Source organism: Triticum aestivum, chromosome 7A, assembly GCF_018294505.1.
Source record: "Triticum aestivum cultivar Chinese Spring chromosome 7A, IWGSC CS RefSeq v2.1, whole genome shotgun sequence".
NCBI classification, from domain to species: Eukaryota; Viridiplantae; Streptophyta; class Magnoliopsida; order Poales; family Poaceae; genus Triticum; species Triticum aestivum.
In genome coordinates this window covers 17076030-17092131 of record NC_057812.1, presented here as the reverse complement: position 1 = coordinate 17092131, position 16102 = coordinate 17076030, and the positions used below count along the sequence as shown (strand labels likewise).

The 16102-nt window shown below is 50.0% G+C and overlaps 1 protein-coding gene across 2 annotated transcripts; it reads left to right on the top strand.

Annotated features, from left to right (window-relative positions):
• The first annotated feature begins 6290 nt into the window (after nt 1–6290).
• LOC123151045 (uncharacterized) lies at nt 6291–8556 on the top strand. 2 transcript variants are annotated; one of them, XR_006475474.1, is made up of 2 exons: nt 6291–6470; nt 7128–7414. XR_006475474.1 is itself a non-coding variant. In XM_044570828.1 (2 exons), exons 1-2 carry the CDS (start codon nt 6389–6391, stop codon nt 8419–8421), a joined length of 1362 nt encoding a protein of 453 aa, XP_044426763.1. In that variant the 5' UTR covers nt 6297–6388; the 3' UTR covers nt 8422–8556. The 2 variants fall into 2 exon arrangements, 1 of the variants encoding a protein (XP_044426763.1); XM_044570828.1 differs by having other exon boundaries at nt 6297–6456; nt 7128–8556.
• The last annotated feature ends 7546 nt before the right edge of the window (nt 8557–16102 follow it).

Genomic DNA, 16102 nt, shown 5'->3' with positions numbered 1-16102 from the left:
GTAGTGTTGATTACATCTTGTAGTTGATCTAGTTGGCTTACTTGGTGGAATACCATATGTTTAGATTGTTAATCATATATTATTCTCCTCTTATCATGAACATGGATATGATTTGTGAGTAGTTTTGTTTATTCTTGAGGATATAGGAGAAGTCTTGTTATAAGAAATCATGTGAAGTTGGTTTCATTCAATATTTTGCTGATGTGTTATGTCTTCCTCTAGTGGTGTCATGTGAATGTCGACTACATGACACATTACCATGTTTGAGCCTAGGGGAAGGCATTGTGGGATTAGTAACTAGATGATGGGTTGCTAGAATGATAGAACATTCACCCTAGTTTATGCGTTACCCCGTAAGGGGCCGATTTGGATCCATATGTTTCATGCTATGGTTAGCTTTATTTTAATTCTTCTGTTGTAGTTGTGGATGCTTGCGAGAGGGAATAATCATATGTAGATTATTTGTTAAATTAAGAATAGCACTGGTCCACCGCACAATAACTTACCAAAGTAGTGAACGCAAGTCAATGAATCATGATGAAGTTAACTAGACGAGATTCCCATGTGTCCTCGATAACGTTTTTTCACTATAAGAAGTTCTTCTGGCTTGTCCTTTGCGATAAAAGGATTGGGGCGCCTTGTTGCACCTTGTTACTATTGTTACTTGTTACAGATTATCTTGCTATCAAACTATCTGTCACAACTATTTGTCAGCACTTGCAGAGAATACCTTGCTGAAAATCGCTTATTGATTCCTGCTGCTCCTCGTTGGGTTCGACACTCTTACTTATCGAAAGAACTACGATTGATCCCCTATACTTGTGGGCCATCAGTCTCCAATTAAGTTGTGGAGATTTCCCTAGACAATTTGTACGGGTTCGGTGACCGCCACCAAGGGTTGCCATTTGTATGGGTTCGGTGACCGCCCCCAAGGGTCGCCATTTGTACGGGTTCGGTGACCACCCTCAAGGGTCCCTTAGTGGAACCACATCACCTTGCATTGTGCAAGGGCGTGAGGAGAATACGGTAGCCCCAGTGGCATTTTGGGGAGCATTGTGCGTCCACACCGCTCTAACGAAGATTAGCGTCCGCAAGGGTGTGAACTTCGGGATACATCGTCAACTCCACATGCCTCATTTATCTCTTACCCGTCCCCTTTATTTATGCACTTACTTCGTGATAGCCAGGTGATTCATGGTATATATTTTGCTATCACATAGTTTGTTATCTTGCTTAGCGTAAGTTGTTGGTGCACATAGTTGAGACTAGTATATTTAGGTTAATTTTGTGCTTGACAAATTAAATGTTAGTTTTATTGTGCATTTGTTCAAGCCTATCCTGTAATTGTTTCTAAACTCACCTATTCACCCCCCCCCCTCTCTAGGCGACATCCACGTCCTTTCAACTGACATCTAGTACTGATACTGATAGACTGTATGTTGTTGCCTGCATTGGAGGTAGAGTGCCAAGGTTGGGTGGTGAAGTAGGCAATAGTCGTTATCCTATCAATTCGACCGCTTCCTCGCTTGAGTGAACAATCGTGTGCCCTAGCCGCATAGGGTTGCAAAGAGCGACGATGGCGCAGTAGTGTGCACAAGAAAAAGGAATTAACCAAGTGATTAGATGGTCGTTGTCCATGAGTCCATATTCCTGATGTGAGTGAGCCTATGCCTAGCATGTTGGGTCATTGGTACAAGGCCCATTAGGCCTTGTACTATGCAATGTGTGCTTAAGGAGGTGCTTAGTAAGATAAATTGGTTTACCTTATGAATGATTTGGTATGCAAGGAGGAAAACAATTCATGAGAACGTCCTTTACTCGACTAATGGATTCCTTAACTCGTACTTATTAGAGTTGAATGGATTGCTGAGTTCAACTAGTGCAAGACCACAACCGGTGACCAACTTAATGTTGACGCTACTGTAGCTTGGTCGAGCAAGCAAGGGTTTTTTTGTGTCATATGACAAGATAGTGGATGAAATTACCTAGGCGCATCCGTAATTGTTTTCAGAGGTGTCTCAGACCCGACCATGCTGGGGATTTTTGGCATGCAGGGAAGCTCTTTATTACATGATCTTTATATAACTTATGATTGCAAGATGGTGGTACAAGATATTTCTGCACACTGGGAAGGTATAGATCCATCATTAGAGAGATTCAAACATTGTCTTGATCCGTTATTTCTTATGAGTTTGCTTTGAGGAAATAAGTTGTAATTTTGAAACTCAAAACTTAGCTAAGTTTGCTCTATCTTTGGATGTGGGGCGCCATCTGTGACTTGATACCCCGATCATGTAATTGTTCGCGTAAAAATTCTTGATCAATAAAGCTTATCAACTTGCCCTAAAAAGGTGAAATAAATCGAGTTTGGAATTGGTGCTCAAAATACCCGCTAATAAAAAGGTTGTAATTTCATTCATGAAAGCAGAAGGAGGAATTTTCAAGTAGATAATCCAGCTAAATGTTCTCATGTCTTTAGATATTGGAAGATATGTTTGGCTCTTGGAGCCTCATGACATTGTAACAATTCCTATTAACCTCATTGGGCGATGAAAAAACAATCGTTGTACCCTAAAAAATTACCCCCGAATAAACAAGTTTGTAGATAATGGACTTTGGAATTCCTTCTCATGAACTGCTCAATGTCATGCCTACCAAATAGCCCATGGAGTCACCAACACTTCCACAAAGAGTTCATTGTGTAGGAAATTACATAGTTCAAACAACAACCACTTAGCATCGGGCGTTTCATCGGTAAATAGAGGAAGAGTGATATCATCCTCACGAAGCACCCACACACTTGCCAAATTGCAATCGAGGAGAGCATGTCATTCATTGTCGATCAGGCACACAACTGAAGGGGGTATGTGCTTGAAGACTCTTTCCTCACCGGTCCGTAGCGAGCCAAACCTCATGCAAAAAACGCAAGGTTTGGAGGTATCTTTACCTTCCGGGGTCTCTTCCAGCTAATTTCTTACTTCTCAAGATTCAATGCTTCCATTGCTCCCTGAAGCCACCCCTCTCATCTTAGCTTTGTTTTGAAACCATACGACATGTTGAACGGATAGTCAAACACTCAGTCTTCTCATACTGACATGCCCAAGAGTCGCCTTGTGGAATATGATTTATTGGAATTTGCCGCACCGCTTCTATATTCATGGATAAGATATGCTACTGAGTTTGGACATCCCATGTCCTAGGCACCAAACATATGAAATCAGAGACCAACGTAGACGGGCTAACACATAAATGGACCAAATGGGGCACATCATGCAATCCCTCAGGAGCCTGTATTCATTCTAAGTTTACGCGAACAAAATTGGGGTCGCACTTTGCCATTGTCAAGTTCCTGTTTTGTTTTTTAACGCAATATGTCAAGTTGCTTATAGGGGTTGCGTGATATGCAAGTGTCCATCGTACCATGCTCATGTATTTCTGTCTTAGTTTCAGTTGGCTTCGAATCACCTATGAAATAACTTCATTGGCAAAACTAATACACACTGAAGTACGCTCAGAAGTGCATCAGGCAATTGCACTGAAAATGGCCCGAATGCATATTCAACTTCACTGAAAATGGCCGATTTCAAATAGCTATTTTCAGCTTGATTTTTTCCTACGAGAACCTATTGCCCAAAGCTAAAATAAAAATGGCCTAGTCTATCATCCCTGGGCTGGGCCGGGCCGGTGTTATAACCTGAAGAAGGAAATATTGAGGTTGGAAAAAAATTTGGTTTACGGCGGGACCTCCTAGGCTAGGGGAGCTAGTGCCCACATGCCCGCAAACTGGGATGGCCCAGGTCGCCTCGTTTGCTCGCCCACGACGCCTCGTTCGCTCGATCAAGGTTGACCGATCGACAATTGATCAGTTGGCCGGTCAACCATTAACTTTTGAAAACATTAAAAAATTCAAAAAGAATCAAAAAATTCATGAATTCAAAAATGCTCATTAATTAAAATTCACAGACTTCAAAAAAAGTTCACGTATTTTGAAAAAAAATCATCAAATTTGAAAAACAAAGTTCACAAAATCGAGAAAATTTCATTGATTTTGGAAAAAAGTTCATCGATTAAAAAAAACAATTTCAAGGAAAAGTTCATTGATATTGAAACTAAATTAACAAATTTGTAAAAATGTTCATCAAATTTGAAAAAAGTTGCTCAATTTTGAAAAAAAATCATGAATTTCAAAAAAGTTCACAAATTTGAAAAAGAAATTACGCATTTAGGAAAAAAGAAAAGGAAAAGGGAAAATGAACAAAACCATTCCAAGAAAATAACCGAACATGACCGTTCCAAGAAATAAGAAAAAAGAAGAAAAAAGAAGGACAAAGCTCTAAGTAAATACAAAAAGCTGAGGCGGCCGGGTGGTTAGTGGAGCGTGTACATGGAAGCAAGATCGGTGGTTCGAACCAAGCCCTCATGGGCTTCTCGTCGTTCGCCCAGTCCTGCATGGAGGGCCCCAACCACTTCCCACAACCTACATTTACCCCGCACACGTGGGATAGGCCCGCCTATCAGCCAGTGAACCGCCACCCAAGCGTCGTTTTTAATGATGGAGTCGTGGACCGGTCGTCCACATCCTCGTCCCCACCGGCATCTTCCCGCTTTCACACTCGTCCTGCCCCCCTTGAACCCTAACCAACCGTATACCACGCCGTCTGGAAGCCATGGCCAAGCCGGGGAAGCACGACACTGAGGTACCATCTTCTTCAGGCCCGCGCACCGCCACTGTCTTCGCCATCGCTCAGCGCGCCGCCGGGACACGGATCCACCCATAGGTGAAGGTAGAGGTGTGCCAGCACTACTGGGATACCTCCACCCTGTTGTCGTGGTCAGACGCCCACATGCTGATCGGCTGGTACATGAGCCCAGTCGGGTGCCAGTGTCGGCCATTCCGGTGACCGGTCGCATGCGGCTTCTCGAGATCAACCACCGCCGTGCCTTGTTGCCGCCGAATCTCATCGATGATCCCAGGTACACCGGCACATCCTCAATTTGGGTCACTTCGTTCTGGGATGAGCACGACATGCGCCAGCAGACCTTTTTTGCCGGCCATCCTAACCTAGTGCAGTCACATTCTAGGGCACCGTGTCCTCCAAGCCCTCCTCGTCCGTGCTTTAGGGCACAACTGAGCGAATGTGCGCCCTCGCCGCCCCCACCACCACCAGATCCACATCAGTCCATGAAGGTCGAGGAGGAGGAGCTGGTGAGAAGGGTCATGACGGACTCAGTGACGAAGTTTGAGAACGCCTAGTGGGATGGCCTGGAGGTGCAGATCGCGCTTTCGGTCGCCGGGGATGTCGTCATCCCTGAGCTGGAGGAGGCAGATGACGCGGAACCCAAGTGGAACTCGACGGTGGTGGGCCAGTCTTGGTCGTGGACTTCGACCTTGTTGTGCACGCCAGAGTTGGTGTCTGCGTAGGCCGTGTTGGTTGGCACCGACACATGATCACCGCCCCACGTGCCACCGCCTCCGCGCCCCTGCAATGCAACCACCATAGGTGCCACCAGGCCACCTGTGGCAGCCGCCTCCCTTCGTTGACCTCAGCGCGGATGAGGAAGATGGCAGCCAAGACGGTGGCAACGCCATGCAGTGAAGACGGCGGCAAAGGCTTGTTTTTTTAATAATGTTAAGTTTAAGTTTGATGCATGATGAACAGTTCGGCCATGACTTTTCGACATTAATGTAAGGGTATATAAAGGGAAAATACACAGGAGCTCCTGGGTGCTCCACACCCCTATACGAAAAATAATCGTAAAAAATACCCAAAAAAACTAAAAAAATCTAAAATTTAGGGGCATCAAACCTGGGTTCCCAATCTACTCCCGTGTAAAATTTCATGAAAAAAATTCCAAAAACGTATCCGTGGCGATGGAAATACTGTTCGAACAAAAATCTATCCAAACAGTTTTTTTTATACATAGGAATTTTTGGTCTTTTTTGCCACGAATACGTTTCCTGGTATTTTTTTCACCAACTTCCACACGGGAATAGATCGGTAACCCATGTCTGATATCCCAAAATTCCAGTTTTTTTAAATTTCTCGGTATTTTTTTGAATGAATTGTTCGTATAGGGGTGCGGAGTATCCGAGTACTCAAAATCCTCGTCCTATATAAAGTTGTCGTTTAAATTACCTATGCGACGGGTCGTCTGGTGGGACGACCGGCGGACGACCGCAAACAGATGCTTTGCCGATTCAATCGGACAGACTCCAAACAAAGCGGACATATGTTGCAGTCGGCCTTAAAACACATACAGCAGGTAGGAATCTCTTACCCATGTTCCATGTTCGGCCCATTATCCCTGGACTAGGCCGGGCCGGCGTTATCCGAGAGCTCTGAAGGCTGCGCTACTCATCCGACAGCTGGAAGAATCGGCGGCGCACATGGAGGCGCAGCCGCGGGAGATCGCCGCGCATCCTTCTTCCTCGGCGTCGGCGGCCGCTGCGTCCTCGTCCTCTCGTTCACGTAATACCCCCAACCCCTACCTCGTCCTGTACGCCTCCTTCTTTCTGCGTCCCATCCCGTTTCTCTTCACCTGCGATGTTGCATCAGATCCGCCTGCATCTGCAAGATTAAGGCATAGATGGATTCTTTCTTCTTATTCTTGAAGAAGAAAAGCAATCCAGATTGAGACTTTCCCAGCTTTAGATCTCTAACATTGCAGATAATAATAGAGGGTGTCGGTCACCGATTCTCAATTTGCTCTGAAATTCATATGTGCTCTACTTTTATTTTTCTGTCAGCATGACACTTGCCAGGTACAGTATTTGTTTGAGAAATACTAGGCGATTGTGGTGTGTAATCTGTATGAACAAAGATCTACAAGAAACTTCAACAAGCCGTCTATCTAACTTCCCCATAAAATTTATATCCAATGCCTTCATCATTTTGATCTTATTCTGAGCTTCTCGGGAGTGACAACTCAATGCGATTAGTACCTCTGTTCAGTTCAGTGTATGATGGTAACGTAGTGTCGGGTTGATGTCCTAACGAGTAACGACACGCACCGGTCATGTTTTTTAGAATCTTGGTAGCTCATCTTGCTAACTCATGTTCTTTTTTATACAGTTATATACCTTGTTTCACATGCCTAACCTTTTTCTTAAATTTTGTGTTGAACAGGGAGAGCGCCATCGTGCAAGTAATGGCCAACAGGACATGTTCTGCTTCTGTCTCCTCACTCTTTGCTTCATCTCGGCCACAAGGATGGGCAGAGCTCCCGGACGACCTGCTCCGACCCGTTGTCGCTTTACTACGCTCGTTCCGCGACCTCCTCGCCTTCGGTACCACTTGTCGCCATTGGTGTGATCTCTTCTCAGGCCACAGGTCCTCTGTCCAGCCTCTGCTTCTCCACCCCAATCTCCGTACCGACGGTGGACAGACTCTCTCGCATAACTGTTGGACCTTATTCCACAAATGCACATGGAGATTGGCTGATCCTGCTGCCACCTTATCTTCTCGTAGTTTTCTTTCCTTGAGTGACCTCAGAAGCATGACCTTTCTGCGCTGCTCCTACGGTCAGCTCATCTTCTACCACAACAATGGGTTCCATATTGTTAATCCATTCAGTGGCGCTAAGGTTGGCCCTCCTTCCCTCCGGTCAGTTCAGTTCACTTGTATCAGCTATGTCACCTTAACTGCTCCTGTTGCATCCGCTGACTCGCATATCCTTGTCGGTGCTGGAGCCTATCTGTTCCTGTGGCGCATCGGGGGCGACTCTTGGACAAAACACAGTCCTAAAGTTGGTCGTTTTTCGATTGAACAAAATGTGGCCTTCAAGGGCAAGACATATGCCCTAGGGTCTTTTGGGTGGTTCTACATCATTCACTTGTCACCCAGTCTCATTGTTGAGAAGTTTAAAGTTGTGTCCGAGGAAGATAAAACCGAAGATCTCTATTCGGCAAATGAAAAAGCATGGCTAGTGGTGTGTGGTGACGCGCTTCTCTTGATCAAACTTGTGGAGGCGGGAAGAAGGATGCGCTCGGAGGCCTTCCAGTTCATGGCCTTCAAGCTTGAGTCAGTGGACACCATGACCAAGAAGGCAAGGTGGGTGAAGGTGAACAAGTTAGATAACTGGGCCATCTTTATCAGCGTTGACGAGCGGTGCGTGGCGTTGCCGTGCATGAACCCGGAGGGATGGGGAGGGAGGAGCAACCACATATACTTCCCGAGTTATCAGTCTGAAAAACCTTGGGCTGCAGTGCAACTATGGCAAAAATGTTATTACCGTTCGACACAGCTCTTCAACACTGGAAGACGGTACCTGAAATTGGAGTCAACCTGGGTCTTCCCCGCGCGTTTCCTCGTTCCGGCCTGTGATGATCTTACGGCCGTGGGTGTCATGTGGGGCAGGGTCTACAGGCGTGGGCCACGCGGCCAGGAGCAACAGCCGCCGGCCGCAACAGGCGAGTCGTAGGCCGGGCAGGAGTCCTGGTCCTTATACATTAGTTCCTAGAATAAAGGAGTAGTTTGTTAGGCATAGGTTTTTAGTTTGTTAGCAGCCCATATACCGTATAATCAGTACCCTTTGAGGGCAAGCAATAAAGTTATTATCTCCTACCTCTTTCTATCCTCTCCTCCCGCACCATTGAGCAGCCAGGCAAAAACCCTAGCGCTCCTATCCGCCGAGACTACGAACTACGTAGTCGAGGCCCTGCTGTCTTGAGCACCGAGGCCCTTGACAACTTGGTATCAGGTTCCAGGCGATCCTCTTCCTCGTCCACGCTCCATCCACAGCCCTCCACCACCCCTGCGTCCGCGCCAAGCACACCTCCATCGCCACCATCCGCCGCCGCCTTGGTCACTTCCGGCATGGCAGAACCAACCACCGCTGATCTGGCCAAGATGATCGAGGCCTTGACTACAACGGTGGCGTCTCTGCAGACGTCCGTCGCCGCACTCCAGAAGGACAAGTCCGCCTCCTCGTCGAGCGCTGACGGCGCCCACGATGGGCAGCACCACAATGATCGACCGCCCCGGTTTCAGAAGATGGACTTCCCCAAGTTCGACGGCAAGTCCGATCCGCTCGCTTTCCTCAACAGATGCGAGTCCTTCCATCAACAACGGATAGCCGAGGAGGAAAAAGTCTGGATGGAGTCATACAACCTCGAGGGTTCTGCCCAGCTGTGGTACATGCAGGTCCAGCATGACGAGGGCACTCCGCCGTGGCGCCGCTTCTCCGAGCTGCTCAACCTCCGCTTCGGGCCACCTCTGCGCGCTAACCTGCTGGGCGAACTAATGGCGTGCAAGCGCACAACGTCCGTCGTCGACTTCCAGGAGCGGTTTGAGGCGCTCCTCCCCCGGGCAGGCATCTTATCAAAGACACAGAAGGTTCAGATCTTCACCGCGGGACTCCAGCCACCCCTCAGCCTCGACGTGGAAATCCACAACCCACAGTCCCTCGCCGTCGCCATGAGCCTCACCCGCAAGTTGGAGCTGCGCGACCAGTGCGCGCTCACCTCCGCGCCACCGGTGCGTTCTCAGCAGAAGGGCATCCTGTCGGCGCCCGTACCACGCCTCGCGCCCCCCGCACCAGCTCTACCAGCCGCACCCCCGCATGCTCCCAGTCTGCCGGAAGGGCGCCCAATCAAACGCCTGTCACAGACAGAGATGGAGGAACGCCGTCGCCTGGGGCCACAACCGCGTGTGCCAGCGCATCTTTCTCCTCGACCCGGCGCCGGACGACGACGACGACACGGCCTCCGCCACCGCTGATGCCTCGCCGGCCGACCCTCGGATCTCGCTCCACGCGATCTCCGGCGTGCGCACGAGCGAGACCATGCAGATGCATATCACCCTCGGGGGTGTCTCCCTCCTCGCCCTGATCGACTCAGGCTCCACCCACAACTTCATCGCCGAGGAGGCGGTCGCTCGTGCTACACTGCCATCCCCCACCACCGAGAAGATGCGTGTCACGGTGGCCAACGGCGAGCGTGTTCCGTGCCAGGGCGCTTACCACGCCGTGTCCTTCCGCATCGACCAAGAGGCGTTCTCGGAGGATTTCCTCGCCTTGCCGCTCGCAGGCTACAACGTCGTCCTGGGCACGCAGTGGCTGGCGACGCTTGGACCGATCCTGTGGGATTTCCGTGCCCTCTCCATGACGTTCTGGCGAAGGGGCCATCGGGTCTGCTGGCGCGGCCTTGCAGGACCGGACGGGCCAGCCCTGCAATCATGCAATGGCCGCGATTTCCTCGATGCCATCAGCACCGAGTTTGACGGCATCTTCGCCGAACCCTCCGGCGTGCCACCACTCCGCAGCCGCGACCACGGCAGCACCCTGCTACTCGGTTCCGCCCCGGTGGCCGTCCGCCCGTATCGTTACCCGGCCGCGCACAAGGACAAGCTGGAGCGTCAGTGCGCCGCCATGCTCGCCCAGGGCATCATCCGAGCGAGTTGTTCCGCATTCTCATCGCCGGTACTGCTGGTCTGCAAGCTCGACGGGTCCTGGCGCTTCTGCATTGACTACCGCGCCCTGAACGCCATCACCGTCAAGGATGCGTTTCCGATTCCGGTGGTGGACGAACTCCTCGACGAGCTCCGGCGCGCTCGTTTCTTCACCAAGCTTGACCTGCGCTCCGGCTACCACCAGGTGCGGATGCGTGCGGAGGACATCCCAAAGACCGCTTTCCGTACCCACGATGGCCTCTACGAGTTCCTGGTGATGCCGTTTGGCCTCTGCAACGCGCCGGCGACGTTCCAGGCACTCATGAACGATCTGCTGCGGCCGTACTTGCGCCGCTTTGTTCTCGTCTTCTTCGACGACATCCTCATATTCAGCGAGACGTGGGCCGATCATCTTCGCCATGTGCGCACCATCTTTACCGTACTGCACCAGCACCGGCTCTTCGTCAAGAGGTCCAAATGCTCGTTCGCCGTCGAGTCGATCTCCTACCTGGGTCACACCATCTCCGCGGCCGGCGTGGCCATGGATCCGGAAAAAGTGCAGGCCGTGGCCGACTGGCCGCAGCCTCGCTCGGCGCGCGTGGTTCGGGGGTTTCTCGGTCTTGCGGGGTACTACCGCAAGTTTGTCAAGGAGTTTGGCGTGGTCGCCGCGCCCCTGACGGCCCTGCTTCGCAAGGACGGCTTCTCATGGTCGCCGGAGGCGGCAGCAGCTTTTTTCGCCCTTAAGACGGCGGCCACCACGGCTCCCGTGCTCGCGTTGCCAGATTTCACACGGCCGTTCATCGTCGAGTGTGACGCGTCTACATATGGTTTCGGGGCCGTCCTTCTCCAGGATCAGCACCCGGTGGCTTTCTTCAGCCGGCCGGCCGCGCCTCGTCACCGTTCTCTGGCGGCTTATGAACGGGAACTCATTGGCCTGGTGCTCGCTATTCGACATTGGAGACGTACCTCTGGGGGCGCCAATTTGTGGTAAAAACGGACCACTACAGTCTCAAATTCCTCCTTGACCAGCGCTTGGCAACCATTCCGCAGCACCACTGGGTCGGCAAACTACTGGGGTTCGATTTCACCGTGGAGTACAAGGCCGGTAGTACAAACACGGTGGCGGATGCCCTTTCCCGCCGTGACACGGAAGGTCATGGCTATATCTGGTCCTCGCTTCGACTTCATCGACCGCCTACGGCAAGCTTCATCCACCGACCCAGCGCTCGTCGCGCTGCGCGAGGATATCACGGCAGGCGCTCGCCAGCTGCCGTGGGCGCTCTCCGACGGCCTCGTCACTTTTAACGGCCGCCTCTACATCCCGCCAACGTCTCCACTACTCCAGGAGCTTCTCACCGCCGTGCATGATGACGGACACGAAGGCGTCCTGCGCACACTGCATCGTCTCCGTCGTGACTTCCACGCACCTAACCTATGCAAGACGGTGCTGGAGTATGTCCGCGCCTGTGGGACTTGCCAGCGGTACAAGTCCGAGCACTTGCACCCAGCCGGTCTGCTGCTGCCGCTGCCGGTGCCCACGGCCGTGTGGACTGACGTCGGCATCGATTTCGTGGAAGCGCTCCCTCGCGTGGGCGGGAAGTCTGTCATCCTCACCGTGGTGGATCGCTTCAGCAAGTACTGCCACTTTGTGGCGCTGGCCCACCCATACACGGCGGAATCAGTGGCGCAGGTGTTCTTCACCGAGATTGTGCGTCTCCATGGCGTCCGCAGTCCATGGTCTCTGACCGCGACCCCGTCTTCACCTCGGCTTTTTGGCGGGAGCTCATGCGCCTCACCGGGACAAAGCTGCACATGACCTCGGCGTTTCATCCACAGTCGGATGGCCAAACGGAGGCTGCTAACAAGATCATTGTGATGTACCTCCGTTGTCTCACCGGGGATCGTCCCAGGCAGTGGCTCCGGTGGCTTCCCTGGGCCGAGTACATCTACAACACCGCCTACCAGACAGCAACCCAAGAAACTCCGTTCAAGCTTGTGTATGGCCGTGACCCTCCCACTATTCGCTCTTACGAGCCGGGCGACACACGGGTGGCCGCAGTGGCCAGGAGCATGGCGGAGCGCGACGAGTTACTCGCGGACGTCCGCTATCGTCTACAGCAGGCACAAGCGGTCTACAAGTCCTACTACGACAGACGCCATCGGGACATTCGGCATGCCGTGGGCGATTGGGTCTGGCTTCGTCTTCGCCAGCGCGCCACGTCCTCTCTCAACTTGCCAACCAATGGCAAGCTCAAGCCACGCTTCTATGGGCCGTAACGCATTTCAGAGGTCGTCAACGACATGGCATACCGCCTGGAGCTTCTGGCACGCTCGCACCTCCATGACGTGTTCCACGTGGGCCTCCTTAAGAAGTTCTTCGGCACGCCTCCAACTGCACCGCCGGGTTTGCCTCCGATCCACAACGGGGCGGCTGTTCCCGAACCGGAGCGCGTGACTCGTGCACGCCTAGCACGCGGCGTTCGCCAGCTACTAGTCCACTGGAAGGGTGAAGCAGCATCATCAGCTACATGGGAGGATCTTGACAGTTTCGTCCAGCGCTACCCCGCTTTTCAGCTCGAGGACGAGCTGCTCGTCGAGGGGGGGAGAGATGTCATGTGGGGCAGGGCCTACAGGCGTGGGCCACGCGGCCAGGAGCAACAGCCGCCGGCCGCAACAGGCGAGTCGTAGGCCGGGCAGGAGTCCTGGTCCTTATACATTAGTTCCTAGAATAAAGGAGTGGTTTGTTAGGCATAGGTTTCTAGTTTGTTAGCAGCCCATGGGGCCTTTATATACCGTAATCAGCACCCTTTGAGGGCAAGCAATAAAGTTATTATCTCCTACCTCTTTCTATCCTCTCCTCCCGCACCATTGAGCAGCCAGGCAAAAACCCTAGCGCTCCTATCCGCCGAGACTACGAACTACGTAGTCGAGGTCCTGCTGTCTTGGGCACCGAGGCCCTTGACAGTGGGTGCAGTTGGTGATTAACTTCTAATACAGCTTTGGTGGGAGGATTCTACAATGTTGCAGTCGCAGGATGAGTAGTTCACTGAATGTTCGTTTCGAAATTTGCATTACAAACAGAAGTGTAGATTAAGCTATCAGATTATGTACTTTCCTCTTTTTTTCTGCGGCAATTACAAGGGACCCATATGTTTTATTTCTCATTTGTTACAGATTGTGGAGTTTTCTTGTACCTGGGCACTTGATAACATGGGCTAGGTCTGTAACTTCCCTTTCATACATAGATAGCTAAGAGTAATTGTACTATGGTTGTTGATTATTCACGTGATGTGCTTGAGCATATGACAGTCTCATTGGGTGGAAATGTGAATATTGAGAACATAGCTTGGGCAGAGCTACAATTTTTTAACTGAACATTGTTCGCCATTTTGGGCTGGAGAATTGCAAGGCCACCAAGAATTAGACTGAGGATGCAAGTCCATAGCATCAGGTTAATATAAACTGCATTTGAACATAGCTTCAGCAAACAGCTCTGCGTGCATTTAATTATCTCTGTTTAAAAGGAGATCAAGCTACAAATAGATGTATGGACCAAACAGAGCACATAACCAAAATAAAAGCCCAGGCACATCTGACATGGTGCACACGAAAAATGCTGAAGAGTGATATGAAGGCCCAAGAAGCTAGTATTGTTTCAAGATGCAAACCCTTATCTCTTGTATGCAAAACGGGAGTAATTAACAAGGTTCAGCGAAAACAGCAAACATGTAGCACAAGTTTTGCCTCCAGGAATGTACACTGGGTGGCAAACAGAGATTATTACAAATCTTGATGTACAAACAGAGATTATTACAAATCTTGATGTACTCCGTCAAAGGAGCGGAAACTAGAAGGAACATAGCGACACAAAGTCCCCAAGTGCAGCCAACGACAACAAGACAACTGCGCGGTGCAATGACACGATCTCATACCCAAGCTGCAAAGGATGTATGATTGCGAGCAAGATAAGCATTGATCGTCGCAAAACAAGGTTCTGGCTCCAACTCCTCATTTTGGTTGCCATCTACTGGGTATGAAAATACTCGGGCGTTTTCATCCAACTGATAGACAAGGTCACCCCTTAAACCCATTCTCTCTGGGTTCACTAAGAGTCGTTGCTGTCCAGTACGTTTCTCGCCAAAGAAGAACGCCCACTTCTTCAAGCCTCCCTCTTCCATGCTCACATACTTTGCAGGTTCAGTTGAGAAGTCAATGGAGAAGGCTTCCCCGTTACGACCAAGTAGGAGAAGTGTGTCTTCACAAGCCACCAAATTTCCGGAAAGCACGTACGGGTCCATATAATCTCTGCAATCAACTCTTAGTACCTCAACATGAAACTGAGGTGCCAAATGCACGGTGTATAGTTTTTGACGCATCCTCATAATGACCCGGCCTTTGAAGGACACCATCTCCTTGATCAAATGTGCATTTAGAAAATCGCAGTGCAACCAAGAGGGGCTCCCAACTCGCCAAGCGTACAGGCAGTGCGGGCTGCTGACAAATAGATATGAATCTGGTGACTCCTCTAGAGATATGAAGGTTATGTAGCATAGTTGACTCAATGGGAAAGGTGGAGCTGCAACCATAGTGCCAGTGAGCACGTCCATAATGACAAGGGATCTGTCGTAGCAGAAAATCGCATGACCATAAGAACATTTGACGAATGCCATTTTGTCCAAAATACTTGGAGGGGTCAAGCGACACAACGGAGTACTTGGATATACAGGATCAATGAGCTCCCATGTGTTTCCAATGTTAGAGCCAGCTGAACTTGTCTGGTCGGCACGGTTCCAGAAAATAACAGTTGGGAAGAGCTTGCCTAAGGTAGATTTGATTGACATGAATGCGGCATACCAGCTAGGGCGGGTGGCGATGAATGCAAGAAGGCCACGAGTTGAACCCAACAGGACAATGATGGAGTGCAATAATCCATGTGGTAGGTCCGCCCAGCCTTCGGGTCCAAACATGACACGGTGCACGGAGATGGGGGTGTTGGAGCTCCGGTTGATGTTTTGCATGATATCAGCTTCAAATTCTGCATTGAGGATCATGAAAGGACAACAAATTTAGCAATGGACTTGAGTTAACTATATAATATAAATTGCTATCACTATTTTAATTCACGTAGTACTACTACAACTATGATAATTATACAAACACAATAAAAATGTTTGTAGAAACTATAAACATAATACACAGTAAAGACTACAGTATTTCCATCGAAATGTGCATCTAGCTCAAGAAAATTCAATCATGATAAAATTCATCAACATTTGAAAAGAAAAGGCAAGTTCTGTATTTTTCTTTCCACCGAATGTTATTTATATGTGTTGCGCAACAGGTTTGGCTCTTGTCTCCACCTCGATTCCGGGCCTGCAGATACGCAATAAATTTCATCAACATTTGAAATTAAGTGCAAGCAATATCGAAATTCTAAGATTGTTCTACACTGATAGTGGTAAACCCTTGAACTATTTCATATTTTTCATATAGTATAAACACAACAAGATCGCACATCCACCAACAACACATACACTCAGATCCCCAAATCATCCATGGTAGAGTCAGGCTAACAAAAACAAAAGTGCGATGAGCGCGTCAGAGGAGGTCGCCTCCAATGGGGTGATGGCGGGCCAAGGAAGATGATCCTGGGCAGCCTTGCGTGGTGGAGAACTCTGTCTGACCGTGGACCGTGGCACCGGTCAGCGAATATA